This window comes from Cynara cardunculus (genome assembly GCF_001531365.2).
Source record: "Cynara cardunculus var. scolymus isolate 2C chromosome LG 8, CcrdV1, whole genome shotgun sequence".
Lineage (NCBI taxonomy): Eukaryota > Viridiplantae > Streptophyta > Magnoliopsida > Asterales > Asteraceae > Cynara > Cynara cardunculus.
In genome coordinates, this window is record NC_037535.1 from 24,145,878 (window position 1) to 24,163,960 (window position 18,083).

General features: G+C 35.0%; 2 protein-coding genes across 4 annotated transcripts; both read right to left on the reverse strand.

Moving 5' to 3' along the window:
* Nucleotides 1–569: 569 nt before the first annotated feature.
* Nucleotides 570–5,339, reverse strand: LOC112516814 (3-deoxy-manno-octulosonate cytidylyltransferase, mitochondrial-like). Of its 2 annotated transcripts, none has more exons than XM_025124048.1 (8): nucleotides 5,067–5,339; nucleotides 4,689–4,734; nucleotides 3,321–3,407; nucleotides 3,115–3,239; nucleotides 1,606–1,745; nucleotides 1,458–1,509; nucleotides 977–1,087; nucleotides 570–898 (listed from the first exon to the last, which is right to left on the reverse strand). In XM_025124048.1, exons 1-8 carry the CDS (start codon nucleotides 5,301–5,303, stop codon nucleotides 806–808), a joined length of 891 nt encoding a protein of 296 aa, XP_024979816.1. In that variant the 5' UTR covers nucleotides 5,304–5,339; the 3' UTR covers nucleotides 570–805. The 2 variants fall into 2 exon arrangements, with proteins under 2 accessions (XP_024979816.1, XP_024979815.1); XM_025124047.1 differs by having other exon boundaries at nucleotides 570–903.
* A 1,535-nt stretch (nucleotides 5,340–6,874) lies between these two features.
* Nucleotides 6,875–15,381, reverse strand: LOC112517231 (non-canonical poly(A) RNA polymerase PAPD5). Of its 2 annotated transcripts, none has more exons than XM_025124598.1 (13): nucleotides 14,918–15,381; nucleotides 13,832–13,944; nucleotides 13,687–13,743; nucleotides 13,490–13,585; nucleotides 13,328–13,398; nucleotides 13,115–13,157; nucleotides 12,653–12,733; nucleotides 12,516–12,575; nucleotides 11,283–11,315; nucleotides 9,279–9,376; nucleotides 9,066–9,114; nucleotides 8,131–8,175; nucleotides 6,875–7,594 (listed from the first exon to the last, which is right to left on the reverse strand). In XM_025124598.1, exons 1-13 carry the CDS (start codon nucleotides 15,276–15,278, stop codon nucleotides 7,172–7,174), a joined length of 1,530 nt encoding a protein of 509 aa, XP_024980366.1. In that variant the 5' UTR covers nucleotides 15,279–15,381; the 3' UTR covers nucleotides 6,875–7,171. The 2 variants fall into 2 exon arrangements, with proteins under 2 accessions (XP_024980366.1, XP_024980365.1); XM_025124597.1 differs by having other exon boundaries at nucleotides 11,283–11,333.
* Between the last annotated feature and the right edge of the window lie 2,702 nt (nucleotides 15,382–18,083).

Sequence of the window (18,083 nt, forward strand, 5' to 3'; positions counted from 1 at the left end):
TAGAAAGTGACTTTTTTTTCAACAAGTTTTTAGGGGATAGTTTTATGCAAAACGTCAAGTTTTTATGCAAACTTGCCTGTCCAATTAAAAAACATGCTTCTATCCACAAAAAAATCCCTAAACCCAAACAAAAATCTGCACAATCTGGGCTGCTTTACTTGTACGAGTCTTGATAGAAAACCAACCAACCAAACAGCTCCTTTCCCTAGCACTTATGAGTAAGATGTTTATCTACATTCCATTTTGATGGACGAGAAGGTAAGCAAATGTGAACCATAAAGGTGGTGTTTAATTGGTTTGAGCTTGGTTCCAAAGGTCAAAAATACCTGGAGGTCTCAGGTTCAAATCCAAAGAGGAATAAAAATCCTCTTGTGGTCACGGAGATTCAAATGTTGTGACTCCGGGCCATCTGCAAAGCAGGTGGTCGTCTTGGGATTAGTCGGCTCGCATAGCGGGTTGGATATCCAGGTTAATAAAAAAAATGGTAAGCAAATGTGGTGAACTTTACAGGTAAGCGTTTGGTAAAACGTTCCTCCCATGGGGGTTTTATTTAGCTTCTGACAATGAGATGAGTTTGTTAAGGGCTTTCTTTGACAAGGAGAAAGCCAAATCTCCTTCAACTATGAATGCTAATTATATACATACCACACGAAAGTATATAAACACTTCCTAATCAAGCAAGCCTGCTTATCGAACAACAAAGATGAAAGAAACAATCCCACTTGAGGTGTACAATGTACGTAGACCTGATCTATACCCATAAAGATTTACGTGGAACCAAGAAACAACAAAACCAACCTTCAAACTATGACAAGTTCCTTTCACGCATAAAGCTTTCGATCTTTGTGACATCTTTTGGTGTATCGACACCATGAGCATCGTGATCAACATGTATAACCTGCACTGCGTCAAGTAAGATATCAAACACTTGGTTATGTTTGAAGTTTGTTTTGTAAAGAGAAGAACAAGAATGCACCTTCATCTTGTATCCATTTTCAAGAACTTTAAGTTGTTCTAAATCTTCTTCTAGTTGCAGGGATGTTGGAGCCAGATTCAGATATATCTTCAGGAATTTTGAATCGTAACTCTGGACGGATTTTACAAACAGTTAGGGCATGTTTGTTGCAGCTTAATGAGACTCATATTATTCTGCCAGCTATTTGGTAGTGCTTAATGATATAAAAGAGAAGCTTATTCAGTAAGCTTTTAGGGGAGAGCTTTTTGTAGAAAGCGAAAAAAAATTCAAACTTGTCCCTTCCAATTAAAAAACACCCCTCCTATTTACGAAGAAACCCTCCCGAACAAAAACCTTTTCAATCTATTCAGGTATAGTAATTCACACGGACAACTTTATCCATTAAGGACTTGATGGAAAACCAACCAAAAAGCCCCTTACTCAAACCCTGAAGAATCCTTATAACAATGGAAAATAACAAAGAATTCTGCTTTATGAGTACCTGAATACCAAGATGAAGATTATACGGGAATTTGCCATTGAATTTTCCTGACCTGCAATTTGGTAAAAAAAATTGAAGCCAATAACGATATCGAGGGTAACAAATGAAATTTGCGGAAAGTGAGCAGATTTATGGCGGGAATACAAACTTGTTAAAAGGGATTAGTCCTCGAGAGAAGTAGATTGCATAACCTCGGTTATCTACCACACATTTCACACGATTTGGATCGAATGCATCTTCAGGTTTCAAGGATGTGACCGCGGTGCTGAACACTGCATCAGGGGTGGTCTGCAAGAATCAGAATTAACATCTTCCCAACATTAAGAAAGTTCACCCCCATTCTATTAAAAGGGCCACCAAGTGGCGTACTAAGGTCCCGTTTGGTTTGTAGGATTAAATTGGCTTTAGAGGGATTTGGAATTGAATTCTATTCCAATCCCATCTTTGGTTTGAAGGATTTTTTGGATTTAAAAGCCTATAAACATAATTGAAATTCCACGTGTGCGGTTGGTATTTCATGGGATTTCGTAGGATTTGTATGTAATAATGTTTTAAAATATGTTAAAAATATTTGTCTTGTAATAATCAATTAATAAAAATACAATATAAATTATTTTTTATAAATGATTTATAAGCAATTCCATCCAAATCCTACAAACCAAACACACAACAGATTTCAAATCTTACAAATCCAAATCCCTCTAAATCCAAATTCTTCCACGAAATGCTAATCTCTCAAAATCATTCCATTAAACCAAATGCCCCCTAAGGGGTTGTTTGCTTACCTGCTTAATATAGGGTAACAAGTGCTTACAGGTCAGAGATGATGCTGTTTACCAAGCACCTCTCACTGGTCCATGATGCTGACCGAGATGCTGATTCTTACTTGGTCAGTGATTAGTGCTGACCCACACAGCACTCCTGGGCATTTGAATTGGTGGTTTAGTACTCTCTTTATCATTTGCCACCATGCAAGATTCTTGAATACCCAACTCGTGTTTATGTCAGCATTTGATAACATAATTTACGATCTACTTGTTAGCCCACTTTATTTCATTCTCATCTACGTTTTGTGGGCCCCACGCACATAAATCTTTATAGAAATTGGGATCCACAAAATACAGAATGGGTGGCTAACTGAATTCGCACTTGTACCTTAAATACCCATACCTACCATTTGAAGTTGGATGGAAGATTTGCCCCCAAACAAATTACAAGCACTAATCAAAGGGTCATTGGGCCAATTGTACCCGAGTTAATCATAGAGCCCAACCTCACGGGAGTTAAAAAGGGTTCAAATCTCACCAAAGATAAAGAAGTGTGAGAGTTTTGCAGAATATAAGAGCTTATTCCCTCCGTCCCAAAATAAGTGTCCACAGTAGGAAATGGCACACACTTTTAGACATGGATAATTATTACACTTTGTAGTTAACAAAATGACAACTTTACCCTTAATTAATATATCTTTCCTCACAACTTTTAAATATTTGTGCATTAATTAAGGGTAGATTTGAGAATTTAATTGTCTATTTTTTAAACTAGACACTTATTTTGGGACAAACATAAATAGAAATCTAGACATTTATTTTGGGACGGAGGGTAATATATAGTTATAAAGAAACTAGAAGCACTAGATTCAGCACAAACTGAGTCTTACCTGAAGAGCTTTAACAATTCCATCTATTACTTCAGGTTCGATAAGAGGCTCATCTCCCTGAATATTGACAACAATATCATACTGTTTTTCAAGCTTTTCGAGTGCTTCACTACACCGTTCAGCACCTGCAATTGATAGAAGCAATATAGTCAACAAGAAAACAGGTTTTCAAAATCCATTTGCTTTCAATAACAAAAATTCTTTACCATTTCGACAGGATTCTGCTGTCATTATCACATCAGCACCAAATCCCCGACAACAATCTGCAATCTTTTCATCATCGGTTGCCACAACTACAACAAAACGATGCATATTTTATAATAAGCTACAAATCCCACTTGGTTCACTAAATATAAAACTTCAGAGAAGCATAACCATGAACCATCTACAAGGTACATCCCTCTTTTTTAATTCAAGGTAATAATGGGGACATTAAGTTTTCCAATGAGTCTTCCTTTTATACAATTTTCCTGTGTTCTTCATTTTTGCGAGTCTTAGGGGCAGGTTCAAACGAGAAGATGCGCAATTTATGAGAATATATACGAGAATAGATTATGGTCTGCGATTCTCCTCACATTGAGCAAAGGAACCCACAGCCAGATTTGCCTTTCATTTATTCTAATGCATGTAAGAGCATCTGCAATCTTACTCCCGTCATTTAAGCTAAAGTAGGGAGTGAAATACATAGAAATTAGTGTGATGAGCAAAATAATACATTGTTACTCCAACGATGCTTCACATGTTAACAAATATACATTGTTTTAATAATACTTTTTTTACTTTTTGAATAAAAAACAATAATAAATGACATGATGTGCATATGTAAATAATAAAATAATATAGCATGTAGGGAATGGGATAATGAAAATTAATGTAGGAAGCCAATTGTATTAGAGTGAGGTTTTTTCATATTTGACTCCCTATAATCAGGGGCGGACCTATGAGCCACCCGCTCAACCTATGTTTGCAAGTAATTCTTTTTGGATATAAAAGATGCACCTGCTAAACTTTGAGGGGTGCTCTGGGATATTATGGAATACAAGAAGCATCAAACAAAAAAGTCCCTCGAAATCAACCAAAAGAAACCGAAAAAGTCTCGAAATCAACCATAAACACCCATAAATCCCCTTGAAATTAACCAAAAAACTTAAAAAATCCCTCGGACGACTTTGTTGGCCTCTGATCCACCTTAAAGGTGGACCCGCTCAGCAAAAAATTTGGATCCGCCGCTGCCTATAATAGTTAAAGAGCTAACATAAGGAAAGCATTGAAGTTGCTCTAAATGGACCCACAAAATACTAGTACGGAAGAGTGGGGCAAAATCATGGTTGATGCCTACCTCTTTCCATTACGGGTAGAAACTAGAAAGTATGCCAGATTTACGATCTAGCAAATAAAACGCTTTAGAGCAATTTGTATATCCAACAAAAGCACATATGATTCTAAGCAATAAATCACAATTTTATGGTAATTATTCTTGGAACAAGAAGCATTTTATATCTGAAACCAAAGAAGAATGGTTTATTTCTATAAAAATCATAAATACCAAATTCAAATGGAAATCAAGGACTTACCAACATGATCCAATGTGGTGGCCAATTTTGCTCTTTCCCAAGTTCTCTGTTGAAAAATTTCATCTAAATCGTGAGAAAAATCAGTTAATCATTTGGTTCAATCCATGCTTTTTCTTAGATTCAGATTCATGGAAGATCGCAAGCTAAATCATATTGAGCAAAACCAAATGCAACTTCAGATTTGAATCTGTGTGTATCTTTCTTAAAGAGGTTGTACTTTCTTCAATCACAAAATTGATTTAGCTAACCTAGCTCTTCGAAACTTCAAATTGACGAATAAAACTAGCAGAATTCAAATGCAAATCAAAAGAACTGGAGTAGAAATTCAAAACTGAGCAATCACCGAAAGCAAAGTGTTAAGGAGAAGGAACTGATCACCTGGATCATTGGCTTGCCGAGGATCATAACAAGAGGTTTTCCTTCAAACCGGGAGGAAGCAAAACGGGCAGGAATTATGCCTACGACCCGACTACGGAACTTGGCGGTGGATTGGCGGTAATAACTGTACGCATGTGCACCGACGGCAACAGCAACGGCGACGCCGAGACCGTGCAAAAGTAGTAACTTAGCCGAAGAGGAAGAGGAAGAAGAAGTACAGATCGACTTCAAGTCCATTGCTGGAGTGTGTGTGTGCACAGATGAATCATACACTCGATCACAAGTTATCATTTCTTTAGTCAACACAAGTTATCATTTCCTTAGTCAAACACTGGTCCGACACCTACAAGATGGTAGTGACACGTAGGCGCTTTTAATAAAACAAAAATTTACCGCTATCATTTGCGTATCGGGTAAGACTCTTGATACTTATTTCGTTTTAATTGGGTACGATTATTAGTTCATACCATATTCATTTGATAAGGTAATATGACTTGATAAATATTTATCCGGATAAACAACCCCATACACTATTTTAGTGGAGACTAATTGCACCCTATGTATCCTATTAGTGTATTTCTCCTCACAGCCCTAAACATTAAAACCTACTTTTTACATTTACAGTTCATGACTTGATCTGATTATGACATTAAAAGAATGTATATAATATTGCCCTTATAAGGGGTATATATTTTTTTAAAAGCAGCAAATATATTTTTTTTTAAAAAGCAAAATTTACGCAATCGAGGAGGCCCAGAAGCAACGACATGCAACACACAAAAGTATAAGCAACCCACAGCTGAATGGAACAAAAAAGAGGAGATAAAATTACGTGAAAACACAAACGCCAACAATCGAACCAAATGAACCGACGAGTAACCAGAAAGGAACAAGAGGCTCAGTTAGGATTTTGGAGCGGAGCCGTCAGCCAACTATCCCAAGGGATAAAATCCTTACGGAAACGTTTCGAGATCCGATCATACACACGAGAACATGTAGGGGTACATTGAGTTCACCCAAAAAAATACATTGTTTTTATATTTCTTAGATAAAAATTTCATGTCCCAAATTCTTGGATATAATTATTCCCATCAATCACATGAATATTGTGTATTAATTTCACAGATGAATGGTTACCAGGATGTTTCTCGATTTTTCAAATTTTTAAAGATTTTCACCCAAACCGCGTAGTAGTTATGTTTAAAATCGTTGAAAACCTATTGGTTTTGTTAATTCAAACAGATGTCTTGTTTGTTTTTCATAAAAAAAACTCTTATCAACCTCTTATGTCTGATTCGTTAAGAGGTAAGGTCTTTCAGACTGTTTGTTTTTTCCAATTTTTCAAAGGTACTTATGTCTTATTTTCCTCTTATCTAATAAGAGGTAAACTGACCTCTTATTGTTCTTCAAATTTTCAGCAACGATGCTTCTCCATCAATTAACCTTAATCGATCATTTCTCTCAATCTATCCTTATCAATTCAATCCTCACCTCTCTCTGTTAATGTATTTTAGTAGAACGTAAATGTGTTAAACACAGTTAATAACATATTTTCGTTTAAGTAAATGTTAATTTCATACTGACAATGACTAAATATATGAAATTGTATAAATTTATCTATAATTTTTAATAGGGAAAATAAAGAATTTAAATAAATTCAGACGTTTATAAGTTTACAAAAATAAACAGTTTTATTGATTCAGAGTTCAAACTTCAGCACCACCTCTTATAAATTAAAAGTGAAATAAGACTTCAAACTTCAGAACCTCTTAAAAAACAAACGTCACCATAAGTTTCAAGTGGGACACAAACCGAATTGCCAAATCCGAAAAACTATCGAATGTCGGAAATCGCATATTTTTGTTCTTGTACGAATACAAATAAACCTTAAATCTAACCACAAAACGAAATAATTACCAATGCATCTATTGATATTGTCTACAAGTATCATAAACCTAGAATATAAAAAATGACAACAACTCAAGTGTATGAATGAACCCCATTTAGGGCAGGCACCCCATCTTCAAAATGGTGCCAAAGATTTCGGTTTCGGTGGTATTTCCGCTTGCAGAAGTCGATGAACGCATCTCTGTTGACGAAAACCATCAGCTTTCGCCTTCGGATGCCGTTCTTTTTCTTTTCTTGATGGTGACTTTCTTCATCTTTTTAAGTTTCAGGGTCTTCTTCACCTTCAACGCTTTCTTCTTCTTCTTCTTTCCTGACTCCATAGCACCACCACCGTCATCTGCACCAACGATCTCCTTCCCACGTGGCAACGGTTCTTCTTCGTCGTCAAGGTTCCAATTACAGAAAAGTCCCTCGTGTTCGCCAAAGTCTTTCTGCAACGGCTCTCCTGCCCCGGGAAGTAGGTTGGTGAAGGTCACATCACCATTCAAACCTCCTTTTCGCTCCAATAACACCTTATCGGGTCTTATAATGGTCCCAAGGATACTCCGGTTAGGGTCTAGACTCATGATCAGTTTTGTGTTTGTAAGCGTTGAGCATGCCAAGCCAAACGCAGATTTGATCTGTCAAAGGGTATTTCAGACATTTCACAAGTGTCCAACACTTGAACCAAACAAGCCCAGTATATCTAGGGAGGTGAGATGTACACCGACCTAGGATGTAAACGAGACGAGTCGAGTAGCAGGTTATTCGAGCTCGGCTCAGAAAAAAAAATACCAAGCTCTAGCTCGATTGACTTTTTCATAGTCGGGCTCGAGCTCAAATATTTTTTCAATGGTCGAGCTTGATTCTTGTTTACAATGGCTCGGCTCTACTCATAAAGTTTAATCAAGCTTTCGAACGAGTCGAATCGAACATTGGTGTTATGAAGCTTGACTCATTAAGTTAAGCGAGCTTTATTTTGTGTTCGAGATCAACTCAAGCTCGAGAATTATTAAGCTCGAGCTCGAGTAGCTCGTTAAAAGCACAACTCATTTACACCCCTACATCAAACCTAACCTCCACCTCAAAGAGTAGAGCAGTTTTTTCCTTGTAATTGTCAAAACACTTTCGTTACGTTAAACTAATGCACAAACTCAATGTTAAAACACCAACTAACCTGGAAATAGTTGAAAGAATTTTTTCCTATATCATTCTCCGGAGCCTATCACAATATACAAAAGCAACATCAACTATAACTTCAAAAGAACCAAAGTTAGCAACCAACTTGAAATCATAACTTGATAGAGCTAAAAATCAAAAAAGAAATGCTCAAGAAATCTCTTAGGGTGTGTTTGGTATCCAGGCAGGCAAGATAGAAACAAGACAAAACAGTTGTTCAGCGTTTGCTATGACGAAACTCGACAGGACGGGACAGATAAAATGACCAATTTACCCCTAATGTGCTATTTATATCTTTTATATATTTTGATTCATTTATATAATTTATTAAATTTTTACAAAATAAATATTTTTTATAACAAAATGTATCATTAGAATGTTTTCAACAAGTCGCTTAAAATGACACAAAAATAAAAAGTTTATGTAGTTTTCCATTTTCTACATTATTTTATTATTATTATTATTTAATAAATTAAACAAAATATAGAAACGGTAAAAAAATAATATTTTGAGGATAGTAAAGTGAAAGTTTAAAAAACATAAAATACAAAAAATAAAATTTAAAGGATGAATAAAATATAAAGAGAGAGGCGTTATTTGATGTTTTAGAAGACAATTAGGTTTTATTTGAGGTCGTAAAACATAGGTTTGTTAGACCTTGTTTCATGGGGTGGGGTTGGAATACGCCTGTTCCACTCTGTTCCACATAAAAATCCTCCGAAACTTGGAACAGTGATCCCTTTCTGTTTTGTGTACCAAACACACCTTAATTTACCAATGTCGCCCCATCTCCCTAATTTTTGTTCCACATTTTGATGGGGACGAAAAGATTCATTTTTATACCACTCTAATGTCGTGCCAATAGTTGGACAAGTTTTTGTGTTGTATTTTCCTGCATACCAAACACACCCTCAGAAAGATTAGATAGGTTACCTGGGGATCCTGGATGGAAATTAGCGACCGCCTGTTTGCATTTAAGAACCTGCAAGTAAAAAAGTATCATTAAAGGTCAAGAACTCCTAAACATTGCTAGGGGGAAACCCGTTAAAATGAATTTCTGATGCATGCTTTCTAGGCAGCTATGGGGATCCTAAAGTAAGCGAACAATTCAGAAAAGAAGGGGAATGAAGCAGAGTAATTCCCTACCCTTTGCTCTTCTTAGAGAAGAAGGTGCCTCCATCATTGCAAGATATGCCGACATCAGAAGTATTCAACTTACGCCCATACATATCAAAAAAAGTTACCTGCTTCCGAAAAGATAAAAGACGTTGATTTCTATCTAAAATAAATAATTTTGAACGTTTTTCCGATATAATCACATAGGCTTAAAGGGTGCATTCCGTACACTAGACATGACCGAACAGAGATCACTGTTCCACGTTTGGAAGACTTTTATGTGAAATAGACAGGAACCGAGTGGAACAAAGTGGAACAGGCATGTTCCACCCCCACCCCATGGAACAAGTGGAAGCACTGTTTTAAAAAACGCCAGATCAATTCAACACCAAACCAGTAAATTAATTAGGCTTTCGACTTCTATTACTTCTTCTCCCCAGGACTCCAACAAACAGTCAAAGATTGCTTCTTTGCTCCTCTCCAACGATTTCTGTGTCTCTTTTGTCTATATTAGTATATACATGTCGTTTTTAGGTATAATCTGTTATATATATATATATATATATATATATATGAAGATTCTATTTTATGTACATATCTGTTATATATATATATATATATTTTCTGATTTATGTACATATTCTTGTGACTAATTTGTTTTATGTACATAATCTGTTTTAATATATTTTGTACATAATCAGTTTTATATATGTGTGTAAATATTCTGAATCATGGCCTTTATAGTTTGTTTATTTGAATGGAGATATGAAGTTATGTTTTCTGTTAGGTGTTACAGAATTATAATTTTGTTGATTAATTTTTGGGGCTTACACCTTGACCGCCTCGAGGCTTACGCCGCACATACCTAAGAGGAAAACGCCTCGAGGCTCGTTTCCGTTCTTTAAAACCTTGGGCGGAAGAGACCTATATTTTACAATATAACCTCAAAATAAAACCTAATTCTCTTTTAAAACATCAAATACGCTTGTCTTCACATTTTATTCATTCTTTAAAAAAATATTGTATTTTATGCTCTTTAAACTTTCACTTCCTGTCCTCAAAATATTGTTTTTATACGGGTTCCTTATTTTGGTCAATTTATGTAATTTATTAAACATTAATAATAATAAAATAATATAAAAAATGTATAAAATAAAAATTAGAAACTACATGAACTTTTTATTTTAGTGTAATTGTCTTGACAAAAACTAATAATTATATATTTTGTTATAAAGGTATTTATTTTATTATAAGTTAATAAATTCATCAAAATATATACTCCCTTCGTCCCAAAATAAGTGTCCGTATTTCTATTTATGTTTATCCTAAAATAAGGGGCCGTTTACTGAATACTTACTTGGTAAGTGCTTACCGGATAAATTTCCTAATCGAATGAACATGAGAAGGGCCAAGAATCTTACCGGGTAAGAGCGATGAGAATGATGGAGAGTCTTATCCGGTAAGTGAGGATAACGACTCTTACTCAGGTAAGCGCTTACCCACTAAATTGTTGTATTCGATATATTTTGATGTACTAAAATCTTACGCACCAAAATAAATTATAGTGTTGACTCCTATCGGTAAGCGCTTACCGGGTAAGCAATTGGGTAAACGCCCCCTAAGTGTCCACTTTCAAAAGTACATAACCAATATCCCAAAATAAGTATCCACTTTCAAAAGTACATAATTATGCATGCCTAAAACTATATGCCATTTCAATTGAGGAGACTTATTTTGGGACGAAGGGAGTAAAAGATATAAACAACTCATTAAGGGTAAATTGGTCATTTTATTTGTTTTGTCCTTTCCAGTTCTGTCTTACCAAACGCCAAACAGTTGTTTTGTCCTGTCTAGATACCAAACGCACCTACATACAACTTTACACAAATAACAATTACTGATATAGGATGTTTCTCAAAAAAAATTAAAACAAACAGCGTGAAAAATGAAGATTTCAACTTAAATATGCTTTCATGGAGCAGAAGAAACAAAGAAAGCATGTACCTACAATAGAGGAGAAGAAAGAGATTGTACCAGGAGGACTCCAAGATTATGCTCTGGATAAACCTGAGAATCGAGTGAATTCTGTACAATGAAATAGAGCAAAAAAAGAACAAGAATTCAATCACAAATCAAAATAGCAAAGAACGAATACACCTATAACTGAATTTATGATAAAAAGTCTAAACCACCTTATACGAAATGGTAGTTATATAAAGATGGTGAATCAATGATGAAGAACGAACATAAGATAACGACACACGGCAAATGACCACAGATGACATCAATTAGGGAGAAAGATGCATTAATTATTTTCACCCGGGAGCTAATACAACATAAATGCAAGCATAACCATACTCAAATATCGGGTTGGAATAGACTTGTTTATCCAAGACCTCGATGTCAAGCTATTTGTTCAGGGCATGTCTTTATTTATTCCGTTAGTTCTTTGTTAATTTTCTGTCAAAGAACTTCCTCCATTCCTCTCTAAAATTCCCTCTTCTGAAACCAAATTTCTATGGTTATGACCAAAATCAGGTAAGAAGTTGGATATACCAGCAAGGTGTACGGTATGAAATTTTCACATTCAGCAGGATCACTAGAGTTGTATTGGTGTTCCATTGGTCAAAAACATTGTACCATATAATAAATAAATAAAAAGTCCAACTTCATTGGTCCTTGAGATAGGCAAGTAGATCACCTGTCCATACCTCCCTGGCTCCTTTCTATAGGAACACGATATCAAAGGATGTGTTTAGTATGCAGACGAAACTGGATGGGCGAGAGTGAAGTAGGTGGATGAAAGAATTTAGGAAGGTTTTTGTAACATCCCCAGCCAACCATACAGATATTGTCCACTTTGTCCACACCTGGACTTACGGTTTAAAAAGCGTCTGATAGGGGATATATCCATTATCCAGTCCCTTGTAAGGCGACCTTAATTCCCTCCCCAACTGATGTTGGCGTCATACAGTTTTAGGATTTTAATTTGATATTGGTGGGTTAGTAATTTACCAATCATGTCCCAGTTTAATGTTACGTCGATCATGGGACAAGAAGTTTTTGTATTGTCCTGTCTCATCCTGTTCCGGATACCAAACGCACCTTAAAGTCTTACCATCTTTCTTCTTGTTTAGAGATGGAGGTTCAGACCGGAAGGTGAGCAAGTGACATGAAATTAAGTACACGAGACTACTTAACTTAAAAAGTTATATATAATTAGAATTGAAACAAGTACCAATGTGGTAAATGCTTTATAATATGTACCCGCAGCATTGCTATTAACATAGCTAGAAGCGCATATGATCCAATCCCACCAGAATACACCTGCACTAATAACAGCTGATTAATAATAAACTTGGAGAAAGATATTATTGGAGACAAACCACAAAAGTATCACACACCTCGTTTAACTCCCGTTGTTGCAGAAAAACTTTCAAGATCAGACACAGCGGCCTTAAAGGGGGCCATTTAGAAATAGCGTCCTGGGAAGAAATGTGCGTTAAAAAGTTGGTACTTGAGAACATTATATTAGATAAAATCTTGTTTGTTAGCAGCTTAATAAGCTTAATGAGAATCGCAACTTATTCAATCAGTTATACATGATTGTTTGGTGGTGGCTTAGTGATACAGAAAGTGGCTTATTCACTAAGCTTCTAAAGGGGAGCGTTATGCAGAAAGTCAAGTTTTTTTCTAAACCTGTCCTCCCGATTAAAAAACACGCTCCTCCCATCTATGGAAAACCCTCCCAAACAAAAACCTTCCTGGCCCATACAACAGAATAATCCACACAAACAGCTTTATCTATACAGGACTTGATGAAAAATCAACCAAGCAGCCCCTAATTTTCAGATGTCTGAACAAACCTGTATATATTCAGCAGCTTTTGGTCCATTTTCCATATCAAAACTGTCGAGAAGGAAAAAATTATCACTCTAAGAATAAAAAATATGAATCCAAAAAATGAAAACAATACGAAACGAAAAACCAAAGAACATATGCAAATACGCAGGCACCAAAGCATTCGTTTGTTCTTTTTTGGATAAACAGAAGGCGTCAAAAAAGTATGCTTGTCTAACCTTACATCAAATGAGATGCCACTTCTTTTCTCCACGAATTTAATGATTGGCACACGGGCCTTGGCAATCACCTGATATTATTTCACATAAATATATCCATACATATAAATTAGACGAATGATTGATGGAAGTGTTGATGTATTAACCAAATTGTAAAAGTACCTGAATCTTTTTTGCAACACCTTTTTGTGATAAAGCTCTAGAGAGAGCATGCAAACCCATCTGAGGAGTTCGAATATTTGATTCTAGTATCACCATCTACAGTTCAGCAAGAAAACATAAGTTCTAATAGAACGTTCGAGAACTACTGGTTCCAAATATATGTTCCAATGATTAACTAAAAGAAAAGACGGTCTTACATCCACATCGCTACTTGGCAGGAACAGACCGGTTTTGAACGAACCAAAAACTTCTACCTGCAAAGCAATTTTATACCATCAAAACGTGCCAATTTCTAGCACATAAATACATATATATAGCATATCATCATATCAACATGTGTACCTTGCACTTAGGCCAGATATACTTTATAACATCTGAAACACCCTCAACAGCTGTGTTACGTGACACTTGCTCCTCAGAAGTTGGAGAGAGGAAGTCACAGAAATCCAATATCTCTGCAAATACAGATGTTAATAGCAAGCCACGATAGCTTTTTACCACAATAATCATAGAAAGACATCGCTAAGGGGATGTTTGGTTGGTTTTCCATTAAGTCCTGTATGGATAAAGCCGTCTATGTGGATTAATCTGTCTGTATAGATAGGAAAGATTTTTGTTTGGGAGTTTTTTCAAAGATGAGAGAAGGTGTGTTTTAATTGGGAGGGGCAAGTTCGGAAAAACTTGGCTTTCTGCATAAAGCTCCCCCCTAAAAGCTTATTGAATAAGTCATTTTCTAAATTATTAAGCCACTACCAAACACTCATGTATATCTGACCAAATAAGTTGCGAGTCCCGTTAAGCTCATTAAGCTGCTAACAAACAGACCAAGCTGCATTTCTAAGAGTGTAAATAAACTTTACACAGAAAAAAACAGATTTTATACATCTCATTACTGAAATCAAGATAACTCTAATAATGAAGCATGCTACTCTTCTTTCGCGCATTTCAACTTGCATAATTGTTCCTGTGGTGAAAAGTGATAGGGGTATTCTATAACAACAGCAAACTTATATGCATGTGCATATACTTTACAACCCAAACCAATTAAAACTGAACCGTTTTCCGGAGTTTTGCATCAAGAGAACAATGTGTGTGATAAAACCCTGCACACATACATAAATAAAACAAAGCTCATGAAGAAAATCATTATAAGAATGTGTTCAAGCTTTCCCAAAACAATTAGTATGGAGTTGTATGCAAATTTAACATCAAAACAATTCTATTTGCAGTAGTTCAACACAGAATTGAATGTAATTCACAAAATTATCTTAAAAAGGTTAGAATTCACTCAATATTGGGGATGAGAGATACCCCATTCGACATTTTTGGAAGGGAGTAGAAAAATATACCAACAATCACATTGAACTAAAGAGGTAAACCTAATCAATCAGAAGATATCAAATTAAAAACAAAGGAAAAGAAGAATACCTTTGTGAAGCTGAAGCATGGGGCTCTTAAACCGACAATTACCACGAAACCAACCAGCTTCAAGGCTTCTCTTCGGTTCTTCATCCGCCAAAGGAGTGGCCAATCGCGAACGTTTGAGCGGCGGCGTCGGAGTTCTCCAATCGTCGTCATCGGCATCAACATCGAGAGAGAAGAAATCCGGAGCAGTAGTTTCCGGCAAGGGCGTATCATTCGAAGATATAGGTATATAATTGCGCAGCACAAGGTTTGGTTCGGAGTCACCGGAGGATACGGGATCAGGTGGCGGTGGGGTTGCGGGAATGGACACGCCGGTGGTTGATAGAGGGGACAGCGTTTCATAGAGAAATCCGTCGATTTCCATGGAGACGACGACAAGGGGAACACTATATAGTAAATTTCCGGCGAGATGGGGTATGCCGGACCGTGATTATATATTGTTGTCGGTCGGAATGTCTGAAAGAAATTAGGGTTTGAGGTGGTTCAAGGGTTTTTCGAGGAATAGGAACCTTTAGTTGATGAAGAATTATAATTTAACAATTTACCCCCCTGTACTTTTGACAGAAATACATTAACTGCAAGTTTCTCCTTTTTTTTTCAACCATTTATTTGTTCCCAATGAAACCTCTAACCTAAAGGTGAAAACACGTCCCATGTTCTGCATAAGAACACGCCAAACATGGGACAAGTGTATCATGTTATGTACTGTCTCATCCTGTTCTGCGTACCAAAAGCATTGTAAACAAACATTAGAACATTTTTCAAGCAAAAAATTACTGATTATTCGTCTCAGTAATAGAGGTGTTGGTGTACTTCATATGAGTGACATTTCGACTTTAAGCTTGGGCATGTTCCTCTGTCCAATGTGATGTATCTGTTGATTTACTTCATCCATAATGATTGTGAAACCAGCACGGTCAAAAAGTTTCAGATAATGGAGTTTACTTTTTTTAGTAACTTTTTCATACACATGGTATGTATTTACGACATCATTTGATTTATTTGAACCAAATACTGATATAAAAAATCAATCATATTGTTTTATTCATAAAAGATGTGAAAGTTGTTGACACTGAGATATCTCTTGATGGTGAGAAAAAGAACCAAAACAAAGCATTTAGGGCATAGTGGGTAAAAAATATGCTTATAATTTCATAAGGGAAATTACTCAAAATAATCATTTTATACACTGTACATTAACAAAATGATCACTTTTCAAAGTTTTTTTTTCACAAAATGACTTTTGACTATCTTGGGACGATTTTGACTATAAGATACGGATGTGTCTCATATGTATATCATTTAGGGAGACAAAAATCAGATACAGGGGCGATTTTGATGACCATTTTGTGAAAAAAAAAAACTCCAAAAAATAATAATTTTGTTAATATACTGTGTATAAAATGATTATTTTATGTAATTTTTCGTTTCATAATACTGTCATATTATTCATTTGTCATCTTAAATGAGCATTCTATAAATTTATAAACTTCCTATTTTTCATAAATGAGTCATGCACAATTTTTTTGTTTATTAAATATAAATCAAAATTGAAATATTTAATTTATATAAAATATATTTTTTAAATTTATAATGAAAAGTAAAATAACAATAACATTTGTGAAATACAACTAAAACTAAAATCACAATAAAATAATTAATATTACAAAATAATACAAGTAACTAAACTTTATTTATTAAAAAAAAGATGGGGCCCACCTTTTCAAACCATAAACTAGGGGTGGATTTTTACGGTATAAATGGTTGTTTGACAGTTGTTTGACAGTTGTTGAATAGTTTAGTACAAAATGATTAAGTAGTTATAATAATTAAGAGGTTCCTATGACATGATGCAAAATAAAATATAATTGTTTGATAATTGTTAAGAGTAAAATTAAAGCGTTGAATGGGTAAGGAATGCTCAGTATACAAAATCCTTAAAAGGGTTTTAGAACAATTAAGAGCCAAATTTTTTTTTTATCAAACAAGATTCACCCCTTATTGGAACTATTAAGAGGTAAACAAACAACCTCTAAGTTATTTTCCTTAATACACCAGTTAATTATAACTGATATATAAAATGGTATATCATGCACCAATCAAATATATTTGATATCAACTTTTATTGGTCGGTACATGTTACTACTGACTTAGTATCAACTTCAATTTACATATATGAAACCTTACCACTATGCTAAAATTTGGAGTGAAACTGTGAGTTTTCAAGTAATACATGTGTTGTTTAAGGGTTTTTAATTGTAAATAATAAAATTTGCAACGTTTAATATATGCAATACATAAAAAATTCAAAAACCAATAATAATTAGATTAGTCATTATCACGGTACTATCATGATACACAACTTCTAATACTGTATACTACTTAGGGTTGTTTGGCAGTTGTTGAATGATTTGGTACAAAATGATTAAGTGATCAGAATGATTAAGATGTTTTTATGATATAATACAAAATGAAATATAATTGTTTGGCAATTGTTTACAATGAAATTAGGCGCTAAATGGCTAAGGGAGGCTCAAGATACAAAATCATTCAAAGGGTTTTAGAACCATTAAGAGACAGACATTTTTTTTGCCAAACATGATTCACCTCTTAACGATTCAGAGGTTGTTTGTTTATCTCTTAATAGTTCCATTAAGAGGTAACAACTGAATCGTTAAAAGATGAATCTCGTTTGGCAAAATAAAAATTTGTCTCTTAATGGTTCCAAAACCCTCTGAATGATTTTGTATCATGGATCTTCCATAACCATTAAAAGCCCTAATTTCATTGTACACAATTACCAAACAATTATATTTCATTTTGCACTATATCATAAAAGCCTCTTAATCATTCTGACCACTTAATCATTCAACACCAAACCATTCATCAATTGCCAAACAGCCTAATGAAACTATTAAGAGATAAACAAACAACCTCTAAATTTGTATACTCGGTACAGTATTGTTAACCGATTAAAATTGATACCAATTTTATTATGGTTTAGCTTGACACATAATTACCACTTCTACATCCAACAAAACAAGATGCAAAAATCAACATAAAAACTCCAAAACCCCTCCATTTCCAATGTGATTTCTTTTAGAAATCATATGTTCATCTAAAACAAGTTAAGAGAAGGAAAAAAAAAGTTGGTCAAAATATCTAAACC

Excerpts from the sequence above, each read along its gene's own strand:
- LOC112517231 (XM_025124597.1), bottom strand. The coding sequence starts at position 15,278 with ATGGAAATCGACGGATTTCTCTATGAAACGCTGTCCCCTCTATCAACC. Across the intron at positions 13,158-13,327 it reads GGCATCTCATTTGATGTAAG|TTTTGATATGGAAAATGGAC; the intron begins GTTAGACAAGCA and ends CCTTCTCGACAG. Across the intron at positions 9,377-11,282 it reads ATAATCTTGGAGTCCTCCTG|GTAACTTTTTTTGATATGTA; the intron begins GTACAATCTCTT and ends TTTCGGAAGCAG.
- LOC112516814 (XM_025124047.1), bottom strand. The coding sequence starts at position 5,303 with ATGGACTTGAAGTCGATCTGTACTTCTTCTTCCTCTTCCTCTTCGGCT. Across the intron at positions 4,735-5,066 it reads TCGGCAAGCCAATGATCCAG|AGAACTTGGGAAAGAGCAAA; the intron begins GTGATCAGTTCC and ends ATTTTTCAACAG. Across the intron at positions 1,510-1,605 it reads GGACTAATCCCTTTTAACAA|GTCAGGAAAATTCAATGGCA; the intron begins GTTTGTATTCCC and ends ACCAAATTGCAG.